This window comes from Globicephala melas, chromosome 2 (genome assembly GCF_963455315.2).
Source record: "Globicephala melas chromosome 2, mGloMel1.2, whole genome shotgun sequence".
NCBI classification, from domain to species: domain Eukaryota; kingdom Metazoa; phylum Chordata; class Mammalia; order Artiodactyla; family Delphinidae; genus Globicephala; species Globicephala melas.
The window spans coordinates 89,022,490-89,037,360 of record NC_083315.2 but is presented as its reverse complement, the minus strand read 5'-3'; the positions used below and the strand labels follow the sequence as shown (position 1 = coordinate 89,037,360).

Sequence of the window (14,871 nt, the reverse complement as noted above, 5' to 3'; positions counted from 1 at the left end):
TAACAATGGCATTTTTCACAGAATTAGAACAAAAATGTCACAATTTGTATGCAAACACAAAAGACCCCGAATAGCCAAAGCAATCTTGAGAAAGAAAAATGGAGCTGGCGGAATCAGAGATAAACTCATGCACATATGGTCACCTTAAATTTGATAAAGGAGCGAAGAATATACAATGGAGAAAAGACAGCGTCTTCAATAAGTGGTGCTGGGAAAACGGGACAGCTACATGTAAAAGAATGAAATTAGAACACTCCCTAACACTGTACACAAAAATAAACTCATAATGGAATAAAGACCTAAATGTAAGGTCAGACACTATAAAACTCTTAGAGAAAAACATAGGCAGAACACTCAGTGACATAAATCACAGCAAGATCTTTTTGACCCACCTCCTAGAGAAATGTAAATAAAAACAAAAATAAACAAATGGGACCTAATGAAACTTCAAAGCTTTTGCACAGCAAAGGAAACCATAAACAAGATGAAAAGACAACCCTCAGAATGGGAGAAAATATTTGCAAATGAAGCAATTGACAAAGGATTAATCTCCAAAATATACAAGCAGCTCATGCAGCTCAATATCAAAACAACAAGCAACCCAATCCAAAACTGGGCAGAAGACCTAAATAGACATTTCTCCAAAGAAGATATACAGATTGCCAACAAACACATGAAAAGATGCTCAACATCACTAATCATTAGAGAAATGTAAATCAAAAGTACAATGAGGTATCACCTCACACTGGTCAGAATGGCCATCATCAAAAATCTACAAACAGTAAATGCTGGAGAGGGTGTGGAGAAAAGGGAACCCTCTTGCACTGCTGGTGGGAATATAAATTGATACAGCCACTATGGAGAACAGTATGGAGGTTCCTTAAAAAACTAAAATAGAACTACCACATGACCCAGCAATCCCACTCCTGGGCATACACCCTGAGCAAACCATAATTCAAAAAGAGTCATGTACCAAAATGTTCATTGCAGCACTATTTACAGTAGCCAGGACATGGAAGCAAGCTAAGTGTCCATCGACAGATGATTGGATAAAGAAGATGTGACACATATATAGAATAAAATATTACTGAGCCATAAAAATAAATGAAATTGAGTTATTTGTAGTGAGGTGAATGGACCTAGAGACTGTCATACAGAGTAAAGTAAGGCAAAAAGAGAAAAACAAATAATGTATGCTAACACATATATATGGAATCTAAAAATAAAATAATGGTTCTGAAGAACCTAGGGGTAGGACAGGAATAAAGACGTAGACATAGAGAGTGGACCTGAGGACACGGGGAGGGGGCAGGGTAAGCTGAGACGAAGTGAGAGAGTGGCATGGATATATATATATACACTACCAAATGTGAAATAGATAACTAGTGGGAAGCAGCTGCATAGTACAGGGAGATTAGCTCGGTGCTTTGTGACCACCTAGAAGGGTGGGATAGAGAGGGAGGGAGGAAGACACAAGAGGTAGGGGATATGGGGATATGTGTATACATATAGCTGATTCACTTTGTTATACAGCAGCAACAATGTAAAGCAATTATACTCCAATAAAGATGTGAAAAAATAATTAAAAAATTAAAAAAGAAAAAACAAAAACAACCCACAACAACAACCCACAAACCAATGTGCAGAAACGGGCAAGTGAAACACAGACAATAGGAATTTAAAATCAAACCAGAATAAGTCTTTGAAAAGTCCAGGACAGGAGACATCGAAGCTATTTGGTAACTTACAAAGTATCATCTTCATGTTTATTGGGTAATACCCACAGGCCAAACTTTACAGTTTACATTCTGTAAAAGTTACATGAGAGCCTTAAACCAGAGTGCTGCTTGAAAATGACATCTTTGGTTATATTTCACTGAACCTTATAATCTTAGGAGGTTTAAACATCTTAATCTTAAACACGATTCACATAGAGATGTCCTAAGGCTTCGTAATTCCTATTTATGTTTAGTTTATTTCACAGCTTATAGCAATTATAATAGATCATAGTTGGAACTGAATTATAATAAAAATGTTATTCTAATATATTAAATAAAGCTGAAAGTTTAGCCTAAATAAGAGTTTGTATGGCTGGTAGCCCAGATTAGGATTTGTTTTAGCATCTGACATGGACCCCAAAATATAACACATCAAAAACAAATAGAGCTAGGTATATAATCACAAAGAATATGTAACATATCAGTATTTACTAGTATAACTTATCTAAAACTGTATTTATTACTGTTTTCAAAAATAGTTGTCTTTTACTAGCTAGGTAACTGGAAAACTCTAAAGAACATACTCTTTTAAAAGACTGACAGCCAATTTTCAATTTACTTAGCAGATAAAATGTTTTTTGTTTGTGAACTCCCAGTTGGCACCAACTACATAAGGTATTCAACATATATACATTTTTATTTCCTTCATTTTTTTGTCATAACTTAAATGAGAAATTTAAAAATTCAGGTGAATAAGCTTTACATTGAAAAATAGTTTTTTTAAGAAATACTTTACTTATTTATTTAGGCTGCGTGGGGTCTTAGTTGCGGCATGCATGTGGGATCTAATTTCCCGACCAGGGATCGAACCTGGGTCCCGTGCATTGGGAGCTCCAAGTCTTACCCACTGGACCACCGGGGAAGTCCCGAAGAATATTCTTAAATGATGCTGGTGATCATGGTGCTCTGGGTATAAAATGGCTTTGCTGCTGAACATTACATAGAACATATGGTACGTAGGTAATATTTGAAATCTTGCTACTCTTTCCCTATATTTCAGCCCCAAACTCCAAGACGGATAAAGAAAAGAAAAAAGGTAAAGGGAGGAGAAGACCTTTTGGTGACTTGGGTAGCCGTCAGATCAACCAGTCACAGAAACTTCCAAGGGGGCTCTACAAGAGCTTGCTGCATCCATTTATGCTGTTATGGCCCTAAAATGGTACGATAGGGTACACCAGAGGCCAGCAAACTTTTCCTATAAAGGGACAGATAGTAAATATCTTATATTTGTCACAACTACTCAATTTTGCCACTGCAGCATGAGAGAGCAGCCATGGTTGAATGTGTGTGGATGGGTTCAGTGAGTTTATTTACAGACACTGAAATTTAAAGTTTACATAATTTTCACCTCATGAAATATTATTATTCTGATTTTTTAACCATTAAAAAAATGAGAAAACCACCCTCAGCTCTTTGGGCCATACAAACAGGCTGGCAGACGGGCCTGTGAGGCGTGCCGCCGACCCGTGGTCTGCACCGTTGGAGGCTCCTCAGGTCGCAACGCTCACACTTCCCGACGGTCCTCACCAAACTCACTCCCGCTAGGGCCTCTTTCTTTCCTGTCTGCCACTGTTGCTGGGGCTGCAGGGACATTAAAAGTGATTGATATAAAAAGTAAAGGTTCTTCTAATCTCTCTTTTATCCTATCTGGAAGATGTTATTTCTTAAACATCTAAAAGGCATTACAATCAGAGATTATGCAACTAGATAAGGGGACTTCCCTGGTGGCGCAGTGGTTAAGAATCCGCCTGCCAAGGTAGGGGACACGGGATCGAGCCCTGGTCTGGGAAGATCCCACATGCCGCGGAGCCACTAAGCCCGTGCGCCACAACTACTGAGCCTGCGAGCCACAGCTACTGAGCCCGCGTGCCAGAACTACTGAAGCCCGCATGCCTAGAGCCCATGCTCCGCAACAAAGAAGCCACCGCAATGAGAAGCCCGTGCACCGCAACAAAGAGTAGCCCCTACTCGCCCCAACTAGAGAAAGCCCACGCGCAGCAATGAAGACCCAACGCAGCCAAAAAATAAATTAATTAAAAATAAATAAATAAAACTAGATAGGTTAAAATCTATTTTCCAATGCTTTTCTTTCTAAGAAGATTATCTTTTAAGGCCTATTATGATTATTTATTCAATTTAAAAAGCCTAGAAATTTAAGGCAATGTACACTTTCATTTTTTAATAAACCACATGGCAAAACAATACTTTATTTAATAAATGTATAGGAAATTACAATTTGAAAGTTGCAAATACAGTACATATACATATACTGTACTTCGATCTTAAATTACATGGACAAACTCCAGCTTCAAAATCTTTCTAAAATCAATCATTATGCAAAATACCTAGTTTCTGAAGGTGTACATGGAAAAGTATATACAATTTCTTAAACTGTGATATGGCTTACTTATTAACATACATTTATTTAGAGAAGCATAAGCTTTCCAAATATACATTATTTTTCAGGTGCAAAGCTGACATACTGGCACATTTCAATTTTGTGTTGCAGTTATTTCGTAATATACTTAATTGCAATATTTAAATTGACACTGTCACAGGTTTAACTGGGAAAGTCTCCATAATGTTTTCCAATCTTACCAAAACTCAGAAAATGTTTGTTGGTCCTCACCACATGACTGGAAGAACGGGTTAAACCTTTTGTAAGCAAGAATTCAATGACAGGCTGGCCCGAATGTGTAACCCAGTTGCACACACACAATTCAACACCGAGGAACTCTCACAACAATTCTTCTCTCCAATTTGCGTGCTCCTATCAACATCACAATATCCCTGGCTAGCGATCTGTTAACATAAATCTGAAGCCCTGTCTGGTGGGATTCACAGGATAGATCTGTAGCCAGGGTTTGCAAATGGTATTTTGGTTATAGAGACATTAAGCTTAATCATCAATTTGGGGATCAGGCTGGCCTCCCCTCAACACAGCATATAGCGAGGTGCCACTATTCATTTGTGACTAATACCCAACAGGCTCAAAAGTGAAGTTTGGTTCAAAGACAAACTGAACCCAATGAACTAATCTTGTATCTATGAACACATTCTATAACTTTAAATTTACTGTACGTACGGTAGAGGCAACAGCAAAAGTGCCTAAAACCTTATTCCAAAGGGGCTCAAATTCCGTAAGAACGCCTTACTCATTACGGTGAACCAATTAATATAAACACATAAGAAGAAAATAAATTTAGCTAATTGTGCTTGTTTCAGAAGTGAATTCTTCTCTCTTCTAAAGTAGTATGAGTGGTGGTTTGAGAAACACAACCCCGAGTCTTATCAGCAGTGATCTTGGCGTGCTGTTTGTTGTACAGTGCATCCACTTCTACCACACTTACTCTATAGAGCTCAGCATGCAGAGAAATCTGGATCAGGAACAACCAGCTGTTTAAAACAAGGTTCTTCCCTACCCAGAAACACATTTATAAGTGGTGCTTTGTCTCTGAAGGATGGTTTTTCCTCACATTAAAATGAAAGGGAAGCTCAAGTATCTGATCCTGCCTGAGTCTATTCTGGGAAAATTCTACTAAAGACAAACACTGTTGGTGAGGACTCCTGGGTTCAAGAGACAGAACCAGAACATTGAGACTCCTAAGAGCAGAAAACTAGTTTTAGAAAAATGGGAACAAAGCACCCAAACTTGAAAACAGTAAAATAAGAAATCCAGTGATTTGGCAAATAATACTGATGGGAGCTGCAAGCTGTGAAAATCTGGGCTCACGTTACACAAGAAATAGCTAATGGAAAATGTATGGAGGAATTACAAGCACTACTGGTTCTGCATTTCAAAGCCTTCTGAAATATGCCTTACTCAACTGCATTCCCCACATTGTATTTCTAAAGCAGCATGGTCATTAATGAAACAATAGGTCTTTTTCCTAAAATAAATCAAAATGCTGCATCTGGCCAGAGCTGTGAAACACAGGTTATATACACAAGTAACTCTGATTATTTGCAAATGTTAACTGAAATACATTGCAATGAAGAACTGCCCAGTTTTTGTGTTGTGATGTTTTCCGTGCAATATTAACAATGCTTGGTATTTATACAAACAGCCACTGCCTTTCCCAGGACAATGGAAAGCCCTTTCTGAGGGCTGGCTGAGGAGTGTAACTTAGGGCTGTAACTAAGCAGGTGAAGGACAGACCAGCTGTGCAGTTCCTGGTCATATCTGCTAAGTTCACATCCCTCTCTGTGGGTCTTGTGAAGTTACAAAAAGTTAAATCTATCAATCCTCAAATCTTACAGACCCAGTGGAGTACAAGTACAAAGTCTATAGTCTTTGCTACAAAAAGCAAAGCACAGGAAACTTCATGTGTACCTCACTTTAAGGAGAACACTATAATTAAAATCTACAAAAGTTTTCAGTGTTTCTGCATTTTACAAGAGGATCCTTTCAATCCTCAAATGGATTTTAGACTGTTTCATCAAATAACTTTCCAAGGAATGGGTCATTATGAAAAGTCATATATAGCTATTTAAGATAAAGGAAAGTTTACAAGAAACAAGCTCCATAGATATGAGGAACAATTAGCAAATATGGGGAAATTCATTAGCATAATTAGCATATATAACGCATATTCTTTTCGTTTCTCTTGCTAGGTACTCAAAGTCCATAAATACCCAGATGTCCACTGAAATGCCTCTCATTTATTCTTACTTGCCCTCTGTATTTTAATTTTATATTTATTTTGATTTAAACAGTTTATATGCTACTGAAATTTTTGAAAAATTCAAAGCATTATTTTAAATAGATTCACAGTAAGAATCCCATAAAGTGAATTTTCAATTCAATTCAACAGACACTGGGTTTTATTAGGAGCCATTAATCCTCATCAACCCTTTTATTGGATACCATCAACTCAATAAATTTTTAGGTAAATCTAGGTTTTATCTTAGGTTTATCACATAGTGAGTTTCTTGGTAGGAAGATGAAATCTGTTTCCTATTCTTCATTTATATCAGAAGTCAGCTGCATGCCCACCTGGGATTTCAGTTCACAACTTGTCTAGTACACTCTACTCTGATTCTGAGGAGTCAAAGAACCATATCCATTCTTCGGATAAGAAACTGTTCCTCTTGAAAATGGATTTCTAATGTGCATAAAGATAATCTCAAAACCAACAGTTGCAAAATGAAACATGAATATTCACAGCTGCCTCTTTAACACAACTGTTACCAATTAGTTGCATTTGCTCTGAAAACTTTTATGCTTAGCCTCCCTACAACACAGATTTCATGTCCATCCCCATTCCCCTGCTTTAAAATACACACACACAAGGTCAAAATCCCTTGAAAATTTTGTTTTCTCAGAGTAATATCTTGTCCCAATCCCTCTGGGAGTTTCTGTTAAGGTATTATTATTGGAAAAACTTCAAAATTACATCCTAGGGTTTCTGGATTCCATGGAGAATCCCTAATTCATATCATCCAGCCAAAATTCTCTGGAGGAATGTGGTTAATCTACACATGAGAGGTGAAGGGCACACTGAACCTTAGCTTCCCAGAGTTTTACCCTGAAAGGGCTCACACAGATTAACTGGTATGGAAGCAGGAAGGAACCAAGGTACCAAGCAAACTTTCTGTACAAAAGGTAAAGCAGTTCTTAAAAGGACAGAGGATCATTGTTTACCTTTTGCAGTCTCTTGCTGTTCTTAAAATAATTCCATGAACAACAAGTGATTTCGGGAAGACTTAAATCTGAAACTCCACACCCCATCCTCACTCCCATATTTTGTTTTAAATTATCATATAGTAATTTGAGTTTATGATTAACTTCTGCTATTCAGAATAATATTGAAAATAATTTCCTAAACAATTTAATGACAGTGACCACAATATGTAAAGATTTGGTTCTGATAAGGTTACAAATAACCAAAAATGCTAACTTTGAGATTCAAAACCCTGTAACATCTGGAAAAAACTGATTACAAATTGTTAACAGTAAGATTAAGACTTATTTGTGAAATCAAACATTTCTGAAACTCTAGGAATACATGCTTATTCCACTCTCTGGATAATTAGTAGTACTTGCTGAAATCTGCTGAGAAATAATTTTGGTAAAAAGAGAGCTGGGTGTCAAATTCCAGAAGCTGGGTTCGAGATTACATAATAAAAAAATTCAGTTTTCCAGCACTGGCTTGATATAAAATGGCCTTTAAAAAGGATTTTTAAATGCAAATACTGAATTCTTGTTGCTTCCTTTAAGACATGTACTGTCATAATTAATGAAGTACGGTCTCGGATTGTCTTCTCTGAGGTATCTGTAGAGTCATGTCTCATTCTGTAAACAGTGTTTTAGAAACATCTTCATCTGAAAATCATGGTGAAGTCTCATTTTGCCATTAAACAGAAAGTAGCACTGTCAGGCTAGAGTGACTGTTTTGAGAGACCGGTGCTTGATACTGACACAGCTGTCAGGGGTTCCATTTCTCATTTAGGTGTGCATTTATTGCTCTTACATCTGTGACTGCAGGATAAATAAGGCGGTAGTCTCCAAAATGTATACAATTAGGGACTGGAACTCTGACAGTTTGCACAAGTTCTGTCCACTTCTTGCCTATAGCTCTGAAGCTGAATAGTACATTTATACATGCCAAACGTGTTCAATAATAAATGCTTTGCTTTGGACTGTACTTCCTCCCATTTAGATGAACTTCCAGGAACTGCAAGGTCAAGAAAATATCATTACTATTCATTGTATACAGTTACACATTAGCGAACAAGACAAAGGGCAAAAACAATCTTATTATACTGTGAACAGATTTTTATTAGTTTGATTTCTACCCTCTTGAAGCTATTCTGTTAGAGAAGTATTTCAGTTTACAAAGCCAGAATGACTTCTCATTATTCCAATCTCTCTATTCCACTCTTGGGTAGAGAAAAAATACTAGACATCAATTACAAGTCTTTCATCTTTTGTAGTTTTTAAAATAAACCATATACATGTATTATTTTGATAAAAAAATAAAAAGCTGTGAAATGATTTAAAGAAATAAAAACATAGAGTTTAGCTTTTCTTATATAGAAAAAACATGGTAAATATACTTTGTGCCTTTTATCTGAAGGGAAAAAATCAATTTGTAATATCTCATCAAAGAGATAGAAAATTATTGCTCTGCCAACAATAAATTGACCTCAACTCACGTTCTGAAGAGCCTCACCCTTCCCTTAAAACATATCTTTCCATCAGAAAAGTCTTCCTATTTAATCATAAGCACAGATGTTTAATTCCAAAGATAGAAGTCCACCAACCCCAGCATTCACCGTCAGCAACATACTTAGCTGTATGTGTACTGTGGCAGTAGGTTTTCCTGAAGTGAGAGACCAGATATTTAAATCTTCCACTGAATATACATCTTCTATTTTCATCAAAGCTTCTTTGATATAGTCTACATTCAAATGGCTTGGTACACCTATTCAGAATGTATCATTTATAAGTAAAGGTTATTTTGAGAAAACATTTATATATTACTAATAGGACACTTTTTTTAAAAAAAGAAACCAAATGGCTTTACCAAATTCAGTTTAAATGAACACTTTAAAATATATTAAAACTTTAAGATAAACTATGCACACATATAGCAGGATATATACAAGAGGTTAATAAATACTTAGAAAATGTTCATTCTCACTAAAAAGAAATGTCACTCAAACCAGATGACTTCATCTAATAAACAAGCTAGGATAGACAAAAAAGAAAAACGAACATACAATAAAGATAAACCTACTTCTGAGAACTTATAGTTAAATGCTTATACTTAATATCAGTAAGGCAGGGATGCTGGAAATAGAATAGCAAGTTAAATGGGAATTACAGACTTAATAAATAAATTATTAAACATAACTGTATTAAGAATCATGAGCTGCATTCTTGTCCTAGGTCCACAGTTGATTAGCAGCATGACCTTAATGAAGTTATGTTACCTCGCTGAGCCTCAATTTTCTTGTTGGTAAATGGGAATAATAATGTCTGCCTTGCCTACTTTTCTTGGCTATTATAAGGATCAAATGGGTAATAGATGGGAGAGTGCATTGACTCTCACATGTTTTTTACATGTAAGGTGGTATTATAGACTAATAAGTATCAGTAAAAAGAAAGACATGGCTCCTACCCTGGAGTACTCCTGCCCCTCACCAACAGCCCCAATCTGATTTAGGGAAATAATAAACCCACAGTGGGGATACTAGAGATCTTACCTTCTAGTATTATAACTACTGTGTCCCATACGATTCGAAAGGTTGTAAAAGCCACAAGTAATGAAAACACATATGTACAGATGGGATCAGCAATCTTGTATTCTGGCTGAAAAATGACAGATCAAAATTGCATGATTAAATACAGACAGTCATAAAACAGTCTGTAAAGCAAAGTAAGGCATACTCTGTCCCCTGTTCTTTAGCAGGACTGGAGCACATCTTTAAAACTTGGATAATGCCAATTGAGAAACGTCTTCACTCTTTCCTAGACTGTTTAAATGCTTTTCTTTGTGAAACCTATTGTATTTCCAGAAGTTTAGTCATTTGTTCCACTGTTTTCCTCTGTGCTTTCTCTAAATCTTCCACCCAGAACCATAGACTAACAGAGCTGGAAGGAGTTTTAGCAGCCATCCATCTGGTCTAAGCCCCTCATATTAAAGAGGAGGGAGCCAAGTTTAGAGTTGAGGGACCTGCTCAAGGTCAAAGCATTAAAGGCAGAGCCAAGACTAGAACTCAGATCTCTGGATTTCCAGAGCACTCCAGTGCACATTCCAGTACCTAGCAGTTGAGTGACAAGGCTTAGAATTGAGTTCTTCAGTGAAGGCACCACCAAAGCCAACAGATAAGTTACCCCGTGAGGTTGATACTATTGTGTTTGGTGCTAATAAAAGAGATATACTGATAGTTCAAGTATGCTTGCATAATGCAAAATGAATAGGACTGGCACAGGTGTCTAGTATACTGATAAGACAGTCACCTTTAGTTTTAATGTTGAAATTAAATATATATTTTAAAATAAAAATACTAGCAATCATGTTACCTTGAATCGTATGATGTATGCAGCTATTAGCACACCAACACTCTGTACCAGATCCCCCAAGGCATGTACAAATGCAGCTCTCACGGCCAAGCTATCCTGCCCATGGTTCTGTCCACATCTAGAACCTGTGGTAGGAGAATTTGAAGGCAGGGAGTGGGAATGGGCATGATGGTGACCAGATTGGTTCAATAGCAACCCCATTCTGTTAAAAATAAAAGAAAAGATTATTATTCTTCCTAATATTATTGACAGAAATATTTGTTACTAATCAGACACTAATTCATTTAATAAATATTTGAGCACCTATTATGTATCAGGTACTGTTCTAGGTGTTGGGGTTAAAACAGTGATGTCAGACATATCCCTATCCCTATGGAACTTATGTTCTAGTAGAGAGGGCAGAGAATTAACAAATAAATACATAATGTACTGGTGGGCAACGCGAATGCTTTGAAGAAAAGTAAAGCATTGCAAGGAGGTGGAGAGTGATGGGGAGTGATCAGAAAAGGCCTCACTAAGATTCTGAGTAGACACTCGAATGAAGTCCGGAAGCAAATGGTGGTGGAAGAGTGTTCTAGGCAGAAGGAACACCAGGGCGAAGGCCCTAAGATGAAAATGTGCTGTATGTGTATGTGCTTAAAAAAGCAAGACAGCCATGGTGGCTAGAATAAAGTGAGCAAGAGTGTTGGGAGATGAGTTGGAGGGGTGGCTATGGTAAAAACTTTTGATTTTATTCTAAGTATTAATGGAGGCCACTAGCACAGGGATTGGCAAACCATTGTCTGTAGACCATAGTTGGCTCACTGCCTGTTTTTATAAGTTTTTTTTTTTTTTGTAAATAAAGTATTATTGGAACACAGCCATGCTCATTTGTTTACATACTGAATGTGGGTGCTTTTGTTCTGTAGCCGCAAAGTTAAGTAGCTGCCAAAGAGGCTGTATGGCTCTCAAAGCCTAAAATATTTATTATCTGACCCTTTACATAAAAAGTTTACTGACCCCTGGTCCAAATGATTAGGTATGTAACTTAAAGATTTTGTAGTTTTTAGGAAAAAAAGTTGGTAGTTACAAAAAAATCTTATTAAAATAAAAATATTATAAAAGTTAAAAAAAACTTTGTCCTACTTAAATTCCTGATTGTTAGGCAAACTTCAGTATACCTGAGCAAACCCATGAGAAATTTGTAATTCCAATAGTGTTTTATTAACATTTAGAAGAAAAATTAATGTACTACATAACTTTAAAATACATTAAAATATCACTGCAGGCTACTGAATGCATACATAATAGTCTCTAAGTTCACAGTACTTGAAAATATTAATGTGAAAACAATATAGAGTATATGATACTATAATGGTGGATACATGTCATTATAAATTTGTCCAAACTCATAGAATGAGTTTAACACCAAGAGAGAAACTTCAAGTGAACTATGGACTCTGTGCTATAATGATGTGTCAGTGTAGGCTCATGGTTTGTAACAACTGTACCACTCTGGTGGGGGATATGATAACCGGGGAGGCTATGCATTTGGGGGGGGGCAGGGTATATATGGGAAAGCTCTGTGCCTTCCGCACAAGTTTGCTTTGAATCTAAAACTGCTTTAAAAAATAAAGCATATTAAAATTTTTTAAAAAATAGAGCTTACATCATATTAACTGCAACTCCAACAGCTGCGGTAATGAGCATTATATCTCCATTTATTTCATATTTCATATGGATAGTTCTTTGGACAGCTTCATACAGGAGGAATCCCATAAGTATATACACCAACAGCACACTAATCATAGCTGACAATACCTCTGGAGGGAAAAATATAAAAAATAAATACATTTGCAGAATGGTCATTATACTTTATATATACGAAATACTGTACAATCTCTTACTTATATCTTCTTTCCTCTAAGGAGATAAAAGCACTACATTATTTTTGTCATATTATTCTTCCTACTTAAAAAGTGATTAGTAGTTTGCTTTGCATCCTCCACTAATTCACTCCCACCACTCCCCGCCTTCTCCTCATCTCTTTAGTGTCAAATTATGTATATTTACAGACTATACACATGATAAAAAAATGAAAAAACTGAGAATAAAATTTGTAACATACTTGACCACAGGCTAATTTCCCCATAGACGAGTATACTTACAAATCAATAAAAAAGTGAACAACCCATAAGAAAAATGGGTAAAGGACACAAATAGTAATACACAGAAAATAAACAGAAATGGCCAATTTATCAAAATCAATCATAATACAAGAAATTCAAGTAAGAATTCCTTTTTGCCCCTTACTAAATTGGCAAAGATTAAAAAGTTTGATAACAGCCATAGTTAGCAAGGATATACTGGTGGAAGTATAAAACAGAACTATCTTTTTGGAGAGCAGTTAGTAAAACTAATAAAATTTTAAAATGCATATATTCCTTATATTCTAAAAATCTATCCAGTAGAAACACATCCAAATGTATGCAAAGGTATCTACAAGGTTTTTTACTGTAGCTTTGTCTGTAGTATAAAAAAAGATCTGGAGACATCTTAAATGCCCACCAATGAGGAACTTAATGGATAAATTATGGTATATACATATAATGGGATACCATAGAGTCATATATATAAATATGTATTTTTAAAAAATTAAAGTATAGTTGATTTACAATATCATGTTAGTTTCAGGTGTACAGTAGAGTGATATATATATATTCCTCTTCAGATTCTCTTCCCTTATAGGCTATTACAAAATATTGAGTATAGTTCCCTGTGCTATACAGTAGGTCCTTGTTGGTTCATTTATATTTAAAAAAAAGAAAAAAAATCAGGCAAATTGATAATCACAAGAAAGACAGATGAGAAAATGTTATACCTGAGAAGTGAGACTAAGAGTTTGGGGAATTTATTTTTCACTTTATTCTTCTTGGTAACGCTTGAAAAGTTTTAAGTTTTTACTATAAACACATTTACCTTTAGACTAAAGAAAAACAAACCCATATTTTAAGGCATGTATGAATGCACTTTGACTCAGGATTTCCTTTTCCAGGAGTGATATACACACTCTTGCCAACTGAGCTGCACATGTGCAAAATGAGGTATGTTATGAAGCTATTTATCAAACATTGTATATAATAGCAAACAAGTGAAAACAATTTAAAAAAAGTGATTAGTAGGGGCCTTGTAACATGGAATACTATGCAGCTTGGAAAAAAACATTAGGCTGTTTATGTTCTGATAAGGAGTCATCTTCAAAATAACAGTGTTATGTGAAAAAAGAAAAGTATACAACAGTATGGTATGTTAGCATTTGTGCAAAAAGAAGAAAGAGAATATATAAATAATGATCTGTACATGTAAACTCTGGAAGAATATACAAAATACTGATAAAAACTGATTATGAGGAAAATGGGTGGCTAGGAGACAGGGATGACTTTGCACTATATATGCTTTTATACCATGTGAGTTTTCTACCATGTGAGTATGAAGTAGAAATAATTTTATATGTTTTCAAAATAATAAAAATAGGGCAATGTACATTTTAAAATAATTATTATATAAAACTAGTGTTGACACTCAAAACAATAATAGCAAGAAAATACACAAATTTTTTTTCTTTAAAGAAACCAGATATTAAACTTTTAAGTGTTAAAAGTTAAAACAATCTGGAAAATTGTTATCTGGGTCAACTCATTGCTCAAAGGTTAAAGGCAGTTCAAGTATATTGGACTATGATCATTTTTATTCCACCTCATAAATTGCAACACAGAAAAACTATCTAGCAGTAAAAAGTTTTTTCCCAAAGACATTTCATTAATGTAGCCAAAACCCTAATAAAATTCTGTGCATCAACAGGTACTGGAATAAGACAAAAAACATACAACTCCTATTCAAAACCATGATTCATGTATTCCTGATATACTAATTATCGTACTTCATAGGAGACACAGGCTTGAAGAAGACAGAGAAAAAACCCCAACTGAAATATACAAAGCTGTGGAGAGACTACCATATCAAGTCTAGACTCTAAGCCCCTAAGGATATAACCAAGTTACATTCCACATCACATTTACTGTA

General features: G+C 35.6%; 1 protein-coding gene across 2 annotated transcripts in view; it reads right to left on the bottom strand.

The window, feature by feature from the left end:
* Positions 1-1,765: 1,765 nt before the first annotated feature.
* The window catches only part of SLC30A4 (solute carrier family 30 member 4), a 32,467-nt gene continuing 19,361 nt past the window's right edge, over positions 1,766-14,871 (bottom strand). For both annotated transcript variants that reach the window (XM_030842810.3, XM_060294324.1), the window contains 5 exons: positions 12,458-12,611; positions 10,810-11,011; positions 9,990-10,095; positions 9,071-9,205; positions 1,766-8,455 (listed from right to left, as the gene is read on the bottom strand). In XM_030842810.3, coding sequence (XP_030698670.1) covers positions 8,301-8,455; positions 9,071-9,205; positions 9,990-10,095; positions 10,810-11,011; positions 12,458-12,611 — 752 coding nt within the window. In that variant the 3' untranslated portion in view covers positions 1,766-8,300. The remainder of the gene's footprint in view (positions 8,456-9,070; positions 9,206-9,989; positions 10,096-10,809; positions 11,012-12,457; positions 12,612-14,871) is intronic.